The sequence below is a fragment of the Morus notabilis genome, unplaced genomic scaffold (assembly GCF_000414095.1).
Source record: "Morus notabilis unplaced genomic scaffold, ASM41409v2 Scaffold2025, whole genome shotgun sequence".
Classification (NCBI taxonomy): domain Eukaryota; kingdom Viridiplantae; phylum Streptophyta; class Magnoliopsida; order Rosales; family Moraceae; genus Morus; species Morus notabilis.
Genome location: NW_010356728.1, coordinates 103,200 through 120,074, shown reverse-complemented (window position 1 = coordinate 120,074; position 16,875 = coordinate 103,200). Strand labels below are relative to the sequence as shown.

The window sequence follows — 16,875 nt, the reverse complement described above, 5'->3', positions numbered from 1 at the left end:
GGGTTGACCTAAATAAGGTTTCGGGTTATGAACCTCAGTTGGGCTGGACTGGACCCGACCCGGGCCAACATTGTCAGGCATCAGGCCGACCCATTTAGTTTGATCCAAATTTTCACCTCTACTTTTTTTTTTGTTTTTCAAAAATAGTAGAAAATAGGCCAATATGAAAAGTTTAAGAAAGTATACAGGCCAATTTTTAGTTATAGAAATTAATAGGCCATAACTTATCAAATTATGGTTCATAACCAAATAAGTTATGGTTCATAGCCAGACAAGTTATGGACAAAAATCGTGAATAACTTGTCAAGTTATGGTTCATAACCAGACAAGTTATGGACGAAAACAGTAATTTAGCCTATTTATTAACTTATGTAAACTATTGGTCTATTAATTTTAATTCATCTCAAGTCTTGACATATTTCCCTCTTTCTCCCCTTTTTTTTTTGAAATGAAACTTTCACCCTTAAACCTTATAAAAGCTTTTTTTTTGGTATTGATAATTAATCATCTATGAAACCATAAATGTAAAGTATTTGTGTTAGGTTAATTTCAGCTATTTTACTTAAGGGAATACGAAGTAAATATCAGTTTTACTAAAAAATAATTAAAATAATTAAAACAGTAAATAATTAACATAAATAACATATTTTAAAAATATTTAAATTAAATAACAGTAAATTAAATATTATGTGGTAAAAGTTTGTTGACCACGTAAATTCAATCATAAAAAGAAAATTTATGTGATTTTTTACCACATAAATTCAATAGTAAATTAAAATTTACGAGGTAAAAAATCTTTTTACTGCTATTTATTTCAAATATTTTAAGATCTATTATTTATGAATGTGTGCTTATCTTTATGGTCTTATGCTTACATCTTACTGTTCATATTTATCATATTATTAGTATTTTAATTGGGATTCATCTAATTTATCATAATTTAAGCTATTTTAGATTTCTTAAATCTTATCTATTTAAAAGAAAATTATATTTGCACCCACTAAATTCATGAATACCCCCACTAAATTATCATATTTAATGCTACAATTTAAACCTTTAGTAAAATTACAATAAAAAAATAATAAGAATACACCCATATTTTTTTTTTAGGAGAAAACACCCACATTGCATATATGTTTCTAATAAAACTAGATCGATTTTTTTTTTTTTAAAATCATGACCCCACGTTTAAGAATCAATAAGGGAAATATTAATGTTCAAAGCTCAATTGTTTGTTTGTTTTTGTTTTTGTTTTTTTTTGTTTTTGTTTTTTTAAAGCTCATTCGTTGTTCTATGCTTGTGTAAGGTGAGTTGGCAAATGGAGTTTTTTTTTTTTTTTTTTGAGAATGAAAAAAGTTTTTATTATTTTTAAGATTGATTAATTATTTTTTATTCCTTTTCAAAAAAATAGTTTTATAAAATAAGATAAAATTAAAATGAAAGCGTCGGATGGAGTGGGGTGAGGGGTGTATATGAGGGTTAAATTGGGAATCATATAAGAAGTATATATGATAGAGTTTGTAAATATATATTAAGAAACATTAATTAATTGAGGTGCATTTATAAATTTTATGGTGCAAATATAACCACTCTTATTAAAAATACTGTACGAAACAAGGCCCTTATTTTGTCCTTGGTAGGCCATTTGGGCCTATATCAAATGGGCTTTAACAAAACGACTAGCCCAATTTTAACATTATGCGGCCGTCATCGTTCTCCTCCGATATTTTTCACTGGACCATAGAAAACTACCTTCTTCATCGTTAAGAAGAACGAGTCGAGCGACTCACTGAGTCATTTCATCATCGTCCGAGTCTGACCAATTCTTCATCTTCCTCCCATGGATTCTCGCGCGAGCTCGTGTTATGCTCCATTCACGTCTTCCTCTTCCATTTTATTTCCCAGAAGAATCCTCCCCTCCAGACCTGCTCACTTCTCTCTCGCCTCCAAAAGTACGTCCTTCAATTTTCTTTTTTTCTCTGTATTTTGCTTTCCGATATAAGTCGAAATCTAAAGTTTTGAAATTTGATAGAAAACTGTTGCGTTCGAAGATTATGAGGTTTTTTTTTCGTCATATTTTGTTGAAGTTTTTCGGCAATCTAGAAGAGCGTTGATTTGATTATTCTATTTTCTGATAAGGTTTTTATATTTGGATTTAGGTAACGACAGCGAAGCCGATCCTGAATCTGCATCGAAGGACGTGAAAAGTGTTCCGATTCTCAAAAATCTCAACCTCTCTCTCTCCCCACTCTCAAAGGTATTATTTCTTTCTTTGTTTATGTCTACAGATTTCTTCTTCGTTGTGATTTCCTTTTGATTTCCGAGAGATTTTAGCAAATTATCGCGGGGGGGTGGTGGCAATTTTGCATTTTACTCTGATTCTCAAATACTTAAGATTGTTGTGTATATAGTTGATCTTAATTTCTTGAGAAAAAAAAAGTGACAGATATCACTAATGGAGAGCTTCATTAAAGTCTCATGATTGGTGATGCACAAAACTGTTGCTTTTTTTCTTTTCCTTTGAGTAATTGATTAGCAATATCTATAGGTTGTTTGTAAAGTAAATGTATGATGTTGTGTACGAATTGGGTCTGTCAGGATGCGGCAATGGGTTTGGTGCTGAGCGCAGCTGCGGGAAGAGGGTGGACGACAGGTTCAGGAATGGAAGGCCCCCCCGTTCCTGATGGGAGTGAGGCCAAATCAAGCACCGAGAATGTCTCTACTTTCCCATGGTCTCTCTTCACCAAATCTCCTCGCCGTCGGATGCTTGTGGCTTTCACGTGTAACATCTGCGGCCAGCGGACGACACGGGCTATCAACCCCCACGCTTACACTGATGGCACAGTCTTTGTGCAGGTAAATAGTATGCAGTGCTGTGTTTTGTCTTTGGAACTTGTTGAGTTCATCATGGACTTGAAGATTGCTTTTGCATGAACCCTTAATATGTTTATGTTTTGTGTAAATTCTCCAGTTGGGTACCCAAAAAAGTACTCTCCCAATTTTGGTTGTTTATGAACTTGTTAGATTTTAATCACATAGTGTATTACATATGCATACTAGTGTATAACATTGCATACTGTTTTATTCTGAGAGGATATATTATATAACATTAACAAACTCTTGATACCAATGGGTACATGCCTATTTTTTTGCTAACTGAAGTGATATTTGTGGGTTCCCGCAGTCACAATTGTGGATGGCATTGAACTGTCTCTTTAACTATATGGGTTCTAATTGAAATCCTTGTTTGTTTTGGTTTGTAGTGTTGCGGATGCAGTGCTTTTCATAAGCTTGTGGATAACTTGAACCTTTTTCATGAGATGAATTGCTATGTGAACCCTAGTTTTAGTTACGGAGGTAATGGCTGGGAGGACATGAATTTCAAATACATGGACGTAGAAGACGAAGATGACATATTTCCCATTCAATGAGGTGGATTGCTACTGGAATTTGTATATTCTGTACTGGTATATTGAAAACTTTTAGCTCAGATTTTCATTTTAAGTATCCTATAAAGGTTTTCTCGTAGGAACCCATTTTTAAATATTCTATTATCTGGATTCTAATAAAGGGATACATGTTGATGGTGAACTCACTAGTCATATAGAATCTTTTCTCATTTGTATCATTACTCTTTAACATTGAGCAATACATACGTGTGTGTACATATACACAATACAGAGCTTGGATACAACAGCTGTTGGTATGGAACTGGAATATTTCTTCTGCATAAGAACTCTCATTAGCTCTAGTTCTTTACTTATGTACGTTAAGAGACTCCAAACTGTCAAATTCTAGGCTCGATATAGATACTTCATTTCCTCATCACTGATCTTCCACGCTGCTGCTGCTGCTGCTGCTGCTGCTGTTGTTGTTGGTTGTCTGACTTGATAAAGGAGGGACGGTTTTAATCATAGTACCTTGGATGAAGGCAATCGTCTGCACAAAGAATTGTGACATGTCAAATAAATCCATGAGGAAAGAAAAGCTAAACAAAGACGTTAAAATAAGCCTCTTTACCTAGCAAAAAAACATTACAAACTTGCATACTATATAAACTCTTACCATGGCAAGGCCAATGCACATGATACTGAAACCAGGGAAATAAAACGGTGCTCTTTCTGATAAGAACAAAGCTGAAAGGAGAAGACAACTACTTAATCTTTGATTCTTTGTTACATTTATCTTTAAGCCCAAAAAAATGTTACATAAGTTTTTCGACCAACCTGTTAGAGGACTGAAAATAAATGGAGAAATAATGCTAGCTAAAGAACTTATCCCTGAAAGACATCCTTGAGCCTTCCCCTGATATAAATTTTACTTGTTTAAGTCAGTAAACTAAGATTTACATAAACAAACCGAAAATGAAAATCAATGAAACAAGAAATGAGTTTTTCATTTGACGGGCAGATATTCAACTGCACGTCTTTTTAGAGTAAAATTTACCTGCTCATCGGACCCCACTTGTTTTGATGCAATGCTACGTACCTGAATAAGACAAAAAATTTTCATGGAAAACTCTAGTATTCAATCTAAGTAGCAAAGCTGTCGACAAAATGAAAGCAAAACGACCTACTGTTGGGTATGCAAAAACAGAAAAAACGGAAAAAATTGAGGCGGCATAAACTACCTGCACAAATGTGAAAAATAACTTCTTTAGTTACCACATTTTTACACACATAGCAGTAGTGGATTAGTATACATAACAATTATTCAACAATGGCATAGAAATACAAAAGCAATTGACTTTGGTTTAAGAGGATTACCCAAGCTGACCATGATATGCTGTAAACAAACGTCTGAATAAAAATTAGAAGAAAAGAAAAAGGTAACAGTCAGCGTTTATTCAACATGCATGTAAAAAAATGGAAATAGTGATGATAAAGGCACATACATTTATACATCCTACGAAAAGCCCTATACAGAGCAACTTTGTCTCTCCAACAATGGGAGCAAGCAGGGGCAGGAAAAGCAGCTGCAAAATGTAGCAGAAATGATCAAATTTTTGTCAGTGGCGAAGGTCCGTGCATTAACTGTTAAGCGTGTGACACTTAAGATCCGTTTGATATGAGAGTTCAAGTGGTTTGAACCTAAAGTTAACCAGTGTTTCTTTGCAAAAAGTAAAAAGTGACATTTGAACCATAAAAAGCAAAGGGTTTCTAAAATTGGCCTCTCATGGGTTCTCAAGATTTGAACCCAGGTTCAAATCCCACATTCAAAACCCATATGATTCAAACCCAAAGGTTTAAACCACTCTAATTTGAATCTTCATATTAAATGGACCATTAATTATTGTCCTGACGCAGAGTCAGTGGCTTTATTGTGTTTGCTTGTTTGTGGTTTCTTTATATTATTGCTTTTGTTTGTAGAGGATTAGGGCGCTTAATCTGTAACAAACATCGCATACCTGTGAAATGGCTCCTGCAACCCCAAGAATTAGCATAAGATCAGCAAACTGGTCTTTGTTGAAATGAAAACGAGCCTTTAAGAAATACTGCATTGTGAGATAGTTAATTCTCAGTTAATTCCTTTGTTTTTCTTGCTGACATAAGTACTAGAATAGTGACTATTTGTTATATGGATCTATTATTAATTAATCCAACCATTCATAAGTTCCTTAAACTTCAAGGTAGAACTTTACCATTAACGAAGCTTGGAACCCGCCCTCCGCAAGACTATTGAAGAAGGAAACAGTTGCTGCTTCTGAAAATGTTTTACTGCGCCAACAGAGAGTTTTACAGTTTTAGCTAACAGAAAAAGCATGACTAATCTTTATAAGACATTCTGAATCTAAAATATGTCTCATGTATTTATCGAAGTATTACCTGCTCTTGAGCAAGCTAATTAAGTCCTTCATCGTCGGAAACGTCTTAGAAACCTGTGTCCTTTTTGGGGCCTCGCCATTCTTTTCGATATCCGGTCCACCTTTCAAAATAGGCTGCCTCAGACTATCCTCATGTGGCAAGCTTTCCTCCAGGAAAACTCTCATATATACGGCTGCAGTCATGGATGCCAATGCAGCAACCTGAATATATATATATATATATATATATATATATATAAAATACGCAACCATGTATTACCGTCACACCAACATGATCATCATTATATATATATATATATACATAAAATTTGTTAGACAGTCCTCCCTGATATTTATTCAACATACTGATGTTGTAGAGGAGGAACAGTTGTCTGAAATAACTATAAATTTCTTGGTGTTGCACCTTTCCAACCTCAATGTTACAATGAATAAATGATGTGTTGTGTTTCTCACTTTTATATGTTACGTAAAGATAAGTTTATGCATACATACATAGACTTATTTGTTTTCCAGGAAAAAAAAAAACCTGAAATGTTGAAGCAGTGGGGAGGAAACGAGATGCTAAAGTTCCACAAACAAAAGCTGCTGAAACAACACCAGACATAATTCCAAATGCTGATGCTCGCCCTTGATCCGATATGTGGTCAGCCTATATGGATTAATTACTGTAATTTCTCAGTACTAAATAAGAAAACTGATCAATTGAATACTTGCACTATATATTGCAGTGGAAACTATGAGAACTTGCATTCTTTTCTTTCTTATTTTTTATTTATTAGATTGACCAACATGAAAATTAAGTTGAATATCTGGTTTTTCAACTAGTAAGAAATTGACATACCGTGTCACCGCATAATGATCTGGATTATATAATTAACATGTAAATTCATGACTAGTTAAAAAAAACTTAGCTAATATCTAAAGTTTTGTATTAAAGGAGAGGAGAGTTGAAGTGATAATTACCACATATGCAAGGGCCAGACAGTTGGTACTGCCCTCGCATACCATTGCCGTTAAAGTCTTCATGACATAATATGCGTAAAAGAAATTGGTTGTCCTGTTATACGCCAGTATTACTGCCCAAAGAAAAAAAAAATTCAAAACAAACACACATTAAATAAAGAGTTTTCCACTTTAGTAGTTTATTTTTTTCAAAAAATTAAATACGGTCAAAATCACATAAAAAAAGAAAAAAATGTATGCAAAACTAACGGAATCTGATATAGATATAAGAGTTTGAAACAAAGCCTAACCTATATGATTTTTTTTTTTTTTTTTTCATATTGCCATGTTGAATTCTCTATTAAATGAATCAAAACAAGGCTGTTGAAAGTGAAGGATCGTATCAACAGGCATATCACTAAAAATTAACCTTCTAATCTCGTTTTTTCTAAAAATATTAAAAGTGTCCTCTAAAGTGAAGCATATATCATATCAGAACAATCATACCGACGAATACTAACTAAAAAAAAGTGGAAAAAGTCTATTAATAATCAATTATTAGTTATTACCATATATATATATATATAACATCAAATTGCACTAGCAACATTATAACTATTATTTCTACCAAAGAAAAAACATTGTTATTGTTATTGTTATTATTATATTATTGTTATCTAATTATTGTAAATAACACTAGAAGCATTCTTGTATTGGTCAAGAGAAAATGAGCACGAACTTGTAAAATGACAGCTGGTTGATAAAGGTATCACTTTAGTCACCCCACTCCATCTTCAAAAGCTTATATAAAATGGGATGAATGGTGCATATATAGGCCCACAAGGGCACTTTCGACGCACAAAGGCACAAAGAAGAAGTTAAATGGCACTGAATCATGGATACCTAGTGGAATAATGTTGAGTGTCAATGGAAGTGTGAGGAGGGATTTTCTGCCGTACTTGTCGGAAAGATTCCCTATCACTGGGGTCATCACCACCATTCCCAGTCCTGTGATCTGCATTACACCATGATATGTATATCATCATTTTACAACTTAGGTACAAAATTCCAATATTTTATTTGTACACTTACATGTTATATCTTTTTTTTTTTTTTTTTTTTTTTTTTCAAATGAAACAATAGAGATAGAGAACATTTAGTAGAAATAGAGCTCCAAGTTTGGGTCGGCTAAATGGGCCCGACCCTTTCTCTTTTAAGGTCCCAGATCTGACTAAGAAATATCCATGCAAATAAAAACTAAAGAAAGACAAAAACACAAGATCTACTTCCAATACAAATTGGAGGTCACAATATAAAGCTTTTGAATTTTTATTTATTTATGCATGCTTATGTATACGTTTATATCATTATATGTGTGTGTGTGTATATATATATATATATGTATATATGAGTATGAACATATATTTACAGTTTCGGCTTCTAGTAATCACGTTTTTTATTGTAATCAGCACAAAAATTATGTCAAGCAATATAAATAAAGATTTATTATTTAGATATTCTTTTTCATCTCGCAGTAAAATTTCCAATACCATGTTCTTAAAAATCTTTTTTCGTACGATAACGAAGCATTTGAGAAAGAAAATAACGATGGGTTTACATCATCGAGGTCGTACTTGTTTTACTTTTTCATAAAAAGAAAGAAGCGTGTTCTTGGATTCTGACGATGATATTTTATCTTTTAGTTTCCAAAATCGACAGATTCTGCGTTTGCCTTTTTTCTGAAATGACAAACGTAAGTGCCCCACATATTAATTGCAGTATTGAATTCAAGTTTTGTTTGGTCATGAAGAAAATAAACGCGAAAGGAGAGGACCTAAAATCTCTTAAGTGGCATATGGATAAAGTGATCTTAAATTGGAAAAAAAAAAAAAAAAAAGAGCTATCTTTTTGTTGCAGAAATCTATAATCTGTTGCAGAAATCTATAATCAAATGATTTCATGTAGGAGTGGTAATTCATGTCACGTATCGTGTTTTGATCGTTTCTTTTTAAATTTACATTTAACCCGAACACAACCCGTAACACGAAATTTTTTAAAAACCGCAACACGACCACTTTACGGGTTGACATGACACGAAAATGACCCGTGACACGAAATTGACCTGTGAACTCGAAATTGACACAAAAATTATATACTTTTATTTAATTTTTTACATATTAAAAATAACTTAAAATTCATAACACACTAAAATACAATAACATCCATTGAAATTAAGCAAATAATAATATAAGATTTTGAGTATAACTATCATGATATCATGAGTTCATAATAAAATCAAAATATGTAATGAAAAATATATGTATTTTTTAATTTTTTACGAGTTTCATGTCGTGTTCGGGTTAGGCGGATCAAATCCGAAAATTGACCCGTGTTTTTCGTGTCAATTTCAGGTCGACCCAATTCTGACTCGAACCTCTTTTTTCTCAACCCTAACCTGCGAAATTCGTGTCGTTTTCGAGTCGTGTTGTTGTGTACTCGACCCTAATTTCATGCCCACGTATATATGTTGTCCATTTTCTTCTCCCAAATATCTTGCAACAAATGAAGGGAGTAATGTTTGTCCATGTTATTGGACAATAATATGGAATGAGTCATAAGGACGGATATATTTGGATGGTAGTGGCTCATTAATATCCAATTTTAAAATAATGTGTATATGATTTCAAAGACCAACTTAAAAATAAGTTTTTACCTCTTTTTCTTGGAGTACCTAAAAGCAAAAGCCAAATTAAAGTCAAACGGATGCTGTTTGGCATTGTTTTTTAATATTAATTTTGGTTTCAAGGATTCAAAAGTTGCTTCTAGTGGTGTTACTTTGGACTACCTTCTAAAAGAGCTTCAGTAAGTTTTATAAAATCAAAGACTTTGAAAACTATATAGAGCTTCAGTAAGATTTTATAAAGTCATTCCAATATTTATATTATTTGTCAAAAAATTTTAATGCCAATTTTATCATATCAAAATCTTTTAAAAATATAATTTCACATAGTTAGTAAAAAATCTTTGCTTTTACTCATCCTCTTCTATTCACTGAAAATATAAGTAAAGGGCAGGCTTTCTCTAGTTATACGTTAACAATGCAACTATGAGAAAATTATAAGATTAAAATAAGAAAGCTACAAAAAGTAATAACAAACCAACAATCAATTAAAAAAATGTTTATATCTTTGTTAACAAGAGCTTAAAGACTCGCCTATTTCCGAGGAAAAGAAGCTACAAAAAGTAATAACAAACCAACAATCAATTAAAAAAATGTTTATCTCTTTGTTAACAAGAGCTTAAGACTCGCCTATTTCCGAGGAAAAAGCGCAATCTTTCCTTTTCTGATTAACACTGCAACTCTTTAATCAGTCTTTTTTTTTTTTTTTTTTAAAGAAAAAAATCTTTTAACTTTTTTTTTTTAAAGAATAAAAAATCTGCAGCTTTAGCCTTTAAGACTTAATTTATTTTTCAAGTTAATGAAAGGTGTAAATGCTTCAAAATTCAGTCTTTTAGACACCAATACATCGTTTCTTCAACAAACTTTGAGAGTCTTCCATTTCCGCAACTTTTTTAACAGTTTTTTTTTTTTTTTTTTTTTAAGAAAAAAATCTTTTAACTTTTTTTTTTTTAAAGAATAAAAAATCTGCAGCTTTAGCCTTTAAGACTTAATTTATTTTTCAAGTTAATGAAAGGTGTAAATGCTTCAAAATTCAGTCTTTTAGACACCAATACATCGTTTCTTCAACAAACTTTGAGAGTCTTCCATTTCTTTAAATAGTCGCAAGGATTACTATATGCAAAAAACATTAGGAAAAAAAAAAAAAAAACTGAATATTATAAACAAGATGGACTTCTCTTGGGCAAAAAATGCGAATCCAAATTTAATGATAATCCTCTCTATGGTCACAAAACTGTAGAAGAAAATTAAACCTCTCACAAGAGGTGAAACGAAAGAAAGAAGAGGACGACAAATAGTCGCAAGGATTACTATATGCAAAAAACATTAGGAAAAAAAAAAACCTGAATATTATAAACAAGATGGTTTTCTCTTGGGCAAAAAATGCGAATCCAAATTTTATGATAATCCTCTCTATGGTCACAAAACTGTAGAAGAAAATTTAAGCCTCGTTCGTTTCGTTGATTCGAGTTTAAAATTTGAGTTTTATTACAGTAAAAAGTTCTCACAAATAATCACATTTAATTTTTTTACTATAATAAAAAATTCTCATATATAATCACATCTCAACTCAAATTCTAAACTCGAATCTCAAATTCTAAACTCAAATCATCGAAACAACGAGGCAAGCTCTCACAAGAGGTGAAACCAAAGAAAGAAGAGGACGATGAGGACGATAATAATAAAAAATAATACGTACCGCTTGTTGAAACCCAGTGAGATAAATGGCAAAAGAACACTCATCACGACCAGGGCAAAGAGCCGTCATAGTCACATCTGTAATGGCAGGAGCCACAGTGGAGCTTCCGAAGAAGTAAAGAAAAATCGTCACAAACAAGTGACCCAGAACTCTCAACTTCTCCATATACTAATTATATCCTTTGATATTAACCCACTGCTGTGATTATTTCAGAAAAACGAAAAAGGAGTATTCAACTGCTCCCTAACTTGTAGTAACGTCCTATAATTCTTTGGAGAGAAGAAAATAAACCGCTTTATAGACATTCCTGGGGATCCTTCGGAACCGTTCTATTTAGCTTTATCGGGTCCCTCTATTTTGCTTTAATTATTCTTTTGACCCCTTTTTCTAGAGAGAGAGAGAAAACTTGAGTTGGAAGTTATGATACGTTTGGTTCATGGATTAGAATCATGTGATTAAAATTATTTTTTATTTACGTGTATTTTTTATGAAAGAAAATATTATAACGAATCATGAACCATGATTCAAATTATGGTTTGAATCCTCCAACTAAACATCCCCTAAAAAAATGGTGGTTATTTTCGCTCACTCCTTTAGTCGTTTAGATGAGAGATAAAAGCAAAAAAAATAGGGTATCGTGGCTTCTAAGTCCTCATGCGGTCTTGTCTAATTAAGGACATCAACATTTGACTGACGACTAAACATATGCGTATGCACAGCTATCTAGGCGTGTGATTTTACTAGGTAGAACAGACACGTAAATGTGAACAACAATGAGAGACTCTTGTTGTCAAATTTCCTCAAACATTCCTATCAGTGATTTAGTGGTGTGGTGGTGCTGAGTAACTATTATGTCATTGTGGAATTTTAAAGAAGTGTATTGATTTAAAAATTTAAAAATTTAAAAATCCAAAAGTTAGGTTTAAATGTGTGCAACACGTAATTCCTGTAATATAGTTACCGGATAATGGAATTAACTTGAATATGGCAAATTAAACAAAAATCCAAAGTTATCTTTTTAGGCGTGTTTATTGGTTCGTCTATGTGTTTTTCTGTTGAGAAAACTAAGCATAGGTTTTATCATCCTTTGTGCATCATTAAATCGTACTGATAGAACCATGTGCTTTTTAGGGTTAAGAGTCTTTGTATACCGAGTTTAATATTGGTGTGTGTATTTTTTTTTTTAATTTAGAATACAATTTACCTATTTCAAAATACTAATAATAATTAATTATGGCCCTAAGAAAGTATAAGCAAAAGAGGAAGGTGAAATAGATTATTATAATTAGAAGTTAAAAAAATAGATTATTATTAGTGGGAATCCCGAGTAAGTTTGCTTGGTATAGTTTGTACTCATTTGTCCAACTTACATACATATATTAATATTTTATCATAGGATATGATACAATACCTAACGAAGAAAAAACCTCCAAGTATAGTTTCAAATAGGTAAATTTCCAATCAATATTTAGCATTTATCTTGACATGATGTTAATAAGATTGGACAAAATATTACTGGCAATGCCATCGTTTTTCATCTTCTTTTTTTTTTTTTTTTGCACATAACTCAACTTGATCTTATATGAATGACCAATATATATTCCTCTATAATTTCGAAAACTATATAAAAAAATAATCTCCATCTTCCATATTGAGGTTAAATTAGGGGCTCTTGTTGTTACAGTAGTGCTTAATAATTGTTGACCCTACGCAGATCGTTCGGATTGTGGTGTCTAATCTTTGTTTGTTGTTTTATCATTGTTTTTTTTTTTTTCCTATGTTAAGTAAATAGGCAATTATATCTATATATATATATTATAAGTTTAGTTAATGACAAATCCACATCATTTCTTAAGGTCTAAAGAGCCCTAACCACAGACTTAAAGACCCAATATTAGTCACACATTTCTTAAGGTCTAAAGAGCCCTAACCACAGACTTAAAGACCCAATATTACTCACGTACGCTTTTCTCTCTCGTTCTTTTTAGTTTCTCCATTGCACCAACGGTTTCAAACATATGAAACGGAACACCAAGTAGTTGGGTTCACATCGATTCCCCGTCTATTAGTAATTTGTTTGCCGTTTTCGAGGATTGAAAATCGAACAGCTTGATGCCAACAGTGTTTAACCCGAATCGACCACACTTCTAATTACTATGACATTATTCACATTATATAAGATGCATCATATAATTCTTTTACTTGAAGATGCATCATATAATATATAAGATGCATCATATAATATATAAGATGCACCGTACTAGTAAATGAAAAAAAGTATGCATCGAGTCTGTTAGATAAAAATATATAAAGATATGTATAGTTGCAGACATGCTTAATACTAAATTCTAAGCCTGATTTCACTGAACAAATCATTGTACGATATAGAGTTTGAAACCACATCATATTAAAAAATAATAATAATAAATAAATGAATAAATAAGATATACATAGTGCTACTTTTTTTGGGGGTTACATATAGAGCTGCTTGCACACGTACAATTATGTGTCATCCGCGTAGTCAAAATTTTTATTATTTACTCTTAATTTATAAGATTTTTACTCAAATAATTACACTAATAAAAAGATATTTATTAAATGTAAGAAATAAAAATTTAAATTTATACACTCTTAAAAATAAATTCCCTTTTTTTTCTATCTAAAAAAGTTTTCCAGGCCTAGAACCAACTCCCAACATAACACAATCACATGTAATTCCTGTGATGAGCCCTGCTAGTGGGGCAGGTCCAGCATTGGGTCGATAATGATTTTTATTTTTTCGTTCTCTTTTGAAAATTACTCGTTGTCTTTTTCTTTCTTTCTTTTTGCTAAATGATAATCCGGAGAGGGGGCGGCTAACTTTAGCATACTCCCTCTGGGCCTGACAAAAGGGGCCCCCTGATAGGACTTACATTCACATTAGGCCTACTTTAAACTAGTCACTCCTCGGATGAGAGCCACGTCACCTCAGCCACTCACAATGGCGATATTTCGCGTGTCTGAAATACGCAGCCATTGTGGTAGAACATACAGAAGTATTACTGAACAAAGCACACATAAATGCTGGCCAACTTAATTCCTTCCGAGCGCAGATGTACACGTGGAAAGTTAGTTGCTGAAACGACTTCCAAATGCAGATAATTAGCACAAGACAGCAGTTGAAATGAGAACACAAGTAATAAGTAACGTTCTCATTTGGTTGCCAGATTCTTTGTCATGTGAATGTTGGGTGCGTTTAGTAGATAAATCTATAATTATGATTTTAGATTTTGATTTAGAATTAGTGTTTATTTATAGTGATTTTAAATCATGATTCAGAATTAGTGTTTAGTTTAGATGATTCTGAATCATGATTTAAAATCTGATATGATGTTTTAAACTAGCTCAAATCATGATTCTAAAACTACACCCCCCCTCTTGATTCAAGTTGATTCAAATCCCTGATTCTGAATCATGATTTTAAAATCATAATTTGAACATAAATTCATAAATTATGATTCTAATTTCAGAATCATAATTAAAATCATTTTAATTTAAATTATCATACGGAACGAACCCGTAATGATTTATAAAGATAGAAGATGACATTTAGGTGAGCTTGGAGAAGAGGAATGATTAGAAAGACTGGCTATTCACAGCTCATCCTCCTATTTGACGTTCCAAGTAATTCACACGTTATCTTCAAAGAATGTTTCATGCCCAATTAATCATAGCCGCACCAATTGAATTTACATTAATCTATAGTTTCCAACACGTACGCGGTCGCTTTCATTAAGTTCCGGCGCAAATATGGCATTTTGCATGTGATCCGTCGGTGATATTTATTGTTTCAAAAACTTGCTCTCGTTAGTTGAAAAAGAAATTACACAAATAATGCAAATCAAAGTCAATGGATCAATCGAATGTTCATGAACAAATTAAAATTTTTAATTATTATACCTTTCCTAGCTCCAAGTTGTACAAGCAAAGACCGTTGGGAAGACAAGCTAACCACCTTGAACCTTTGATGGAGAGACATTCTTACCCTTATGACTAGGCAAAATGGCACCTAAAATCTACTCAACAACCTAGCCAGGTGAAGGGCAAAATGGAGCATTTGGCAAGATTCCTAACAAAGTCAAATTGCTAAAGTTTTGTAGTTGAATTTCCGGTCTAAATCATGAAGTATTAATTTTATAATGGGTCACGATCCTTTAATTACCTAGCTCGCTAGCGATTACTATAAAAAAGCTAGGCAGTACCATATTCATTCCACAAAGATTATATATTAGAATTAGATAGGGATAATAATCAAAACATATGTACTAATTTCCCAATGGAGCTCAAATTTGCAGGAGGGAAGGCGTCGCCAAAGAGAGATCATCAGTTTCGCCTTTTCCGAGCTCGGAATCAACTATCAAGGACTAGCTAGCAACACAAGAAGCAATAGTGATCTTCTTGACGCCATTGCTAATGCAAACGGAGGAGGCCACGCCGGTTCGCAGACGGAGGAAGATAATGGAGTTGTGAGGTTGAAGATTGTCGTACGGAAGCAAGACTTGAAGCAAATGTTAGAAGCCATGGGGGGTTGTAGTAAAAATAATAGCATGAAACAAGCAGATTTGCCTTCTTTGTCCGTGGAACAACGACTGAATCTTTTGCGGAAGAAGCACCACATTTTGAAGGCCAATTTAGCAAAGCAGAACCGGATTAGGAGTTCTTGGAGTCCTGTACTTCGGAGCATTAATCCTGAAGAACTTTGAGTTTGATCATCAGTATATGTTTTTCACTGGTGTTTATATTATCACATGTTTTCACTGGTGTTTATATTTTTATTATTATATTTTTTTTTTCTTTTCCTGTTATGATTGTTGTAAATTTTGTTTAAACTCATCTGGAAATAGAAGTATTAATCTTTTTATTTCTGTTTAAGCTACCACCAAATTTGCCTAAGTTGAGTTATTTATATTAACATTACAATGTTAATCCAGTTAGAGCCTTCAATCTATCTAATGTAATTTCCTTAGCTTCATGCAAAAATTGAAGGTATAAGTTATTGCCAAAGGACTTGGACAACAGAAAATTTCAAACGGTGCCATTTTACTTTAGCGGACGGTCTCCTAGCATCAATGGCTAGACCATAAATTTGATTTTTTTTTTAATGATCGAGTTCAGTATGAAGAATATAATAATAAATAATTTTTTTTTATTAAATAAGAGCATGCGCGACATTTCCAAATACGTCAGTGAGTATGTATTTAACTGAAAAAACATGTAAATGTAATAGTACTATTAAATTTGAGGAATGCTAAATACTTTATTTACAGATTTTAGTTTAATTTTTTAATACGTGTCATCTCTATTTTTTAAAACAAACTAACTTAATAATAAGTCATTCTTTTTATACTTATTTACAAAAATATGATTACTCTCTTTTGCCTCCTAAATCTAACAACCCTACATATTCCCGTGGATGAAACGAAAAAAAAAGGAGAGTGAGAGTAGCTTGCATACAAGGAAGTGTTATTTTTCTCAGTGGGCAATTGGAAAATTTTGGTGTGTAATTCTCTTAAAAAGAAGAAAAATAAAACAACTCCTAAGATATATAATTTTGCTTCAATTTTGTTTTTATTTTTGTTTTCAATGGTTTTTCCTTTTCTTTTTCATTTTTTTCCTTTGATGCGTCTGATATATGTTTTGGTTTCTCTTATGTATATAATTTGCTCCAGTTTTAATTCTTTGTTGTTTATG

At 32.4% G+C, this 16,875-nt stretch overlaps 2 protein-coding genes across 2 annotated transcripts; one reads left to right on the top strand and one right to left on the bottom strand.

The window, feature by feature from the left end:
* The first annotated feature begins 1,717 nt into the window (after nucleotides 1–1,717).
* On the top strand, nucleotides 1,718–3,694 carry LOC21389519. Its single transcript, XM_010088541.2, has 4 exons — nucleotides 1,718–1,952; nucleotides 2,160–2,257; nucleotides 2,599–2,856; nucleotides 3,264–3,694. The coding sequence occupies exons 1-4, from the start codon at nucleotides 1,841–1,843 to the stop codon at nucleotides 3,429–3,431; spliced, it is 636 nt and encodes a 211-aa protein (XP_010086843.1). The 5' UTR covers nucleotides 1,718–1,840; the 3' UTR covers nucleotides 3,432–3,694.
* A 94-nt stretch (nucleotides 3,695–3,788) lies between these two features.
* On the bottom strand, nucleotides 3,789–11,390 carry LOC21389518 (hippocampus abundant transcript-like protein 1). The gene is made up of 14 exons (XM_024177237.1): nucleotides 11,146–11,390; nucleotides 7,670–7,781; nucleotides 6,788–6,900; nucleotides 6,351–6,473; nucleotides 5,826–6,025; nucleotides 5,642–5,717; nucleotides 5,408–5,494; nucleotides 4,895–4,975; nucleotides 4,767–4,799; nucleotides 4,577–4,630; nucleotides 4,447–4,488; nucleotides 4,227–4,305; nucleotides 4,066–4,136; nucleotides 3,789–3,939 (listed from the first exon to the last, which is right to left on the bottom strand). The coding sequence occupies exons 1-14, from the start codon at nucleotides 11,308–11,310 to the stop codon at nucleotides 3,826–3,828; spliced, it is 1,350 nt and encodes a 449-aa protein (XP_024033005.1). The 5' UTR covers nucleotides 11,311–11,390; the 3' UTR covers nucleotides 3,789–3,825.
* Nucleotides 11,391–16,875: the final 5,485 nt, after the last annotated feature.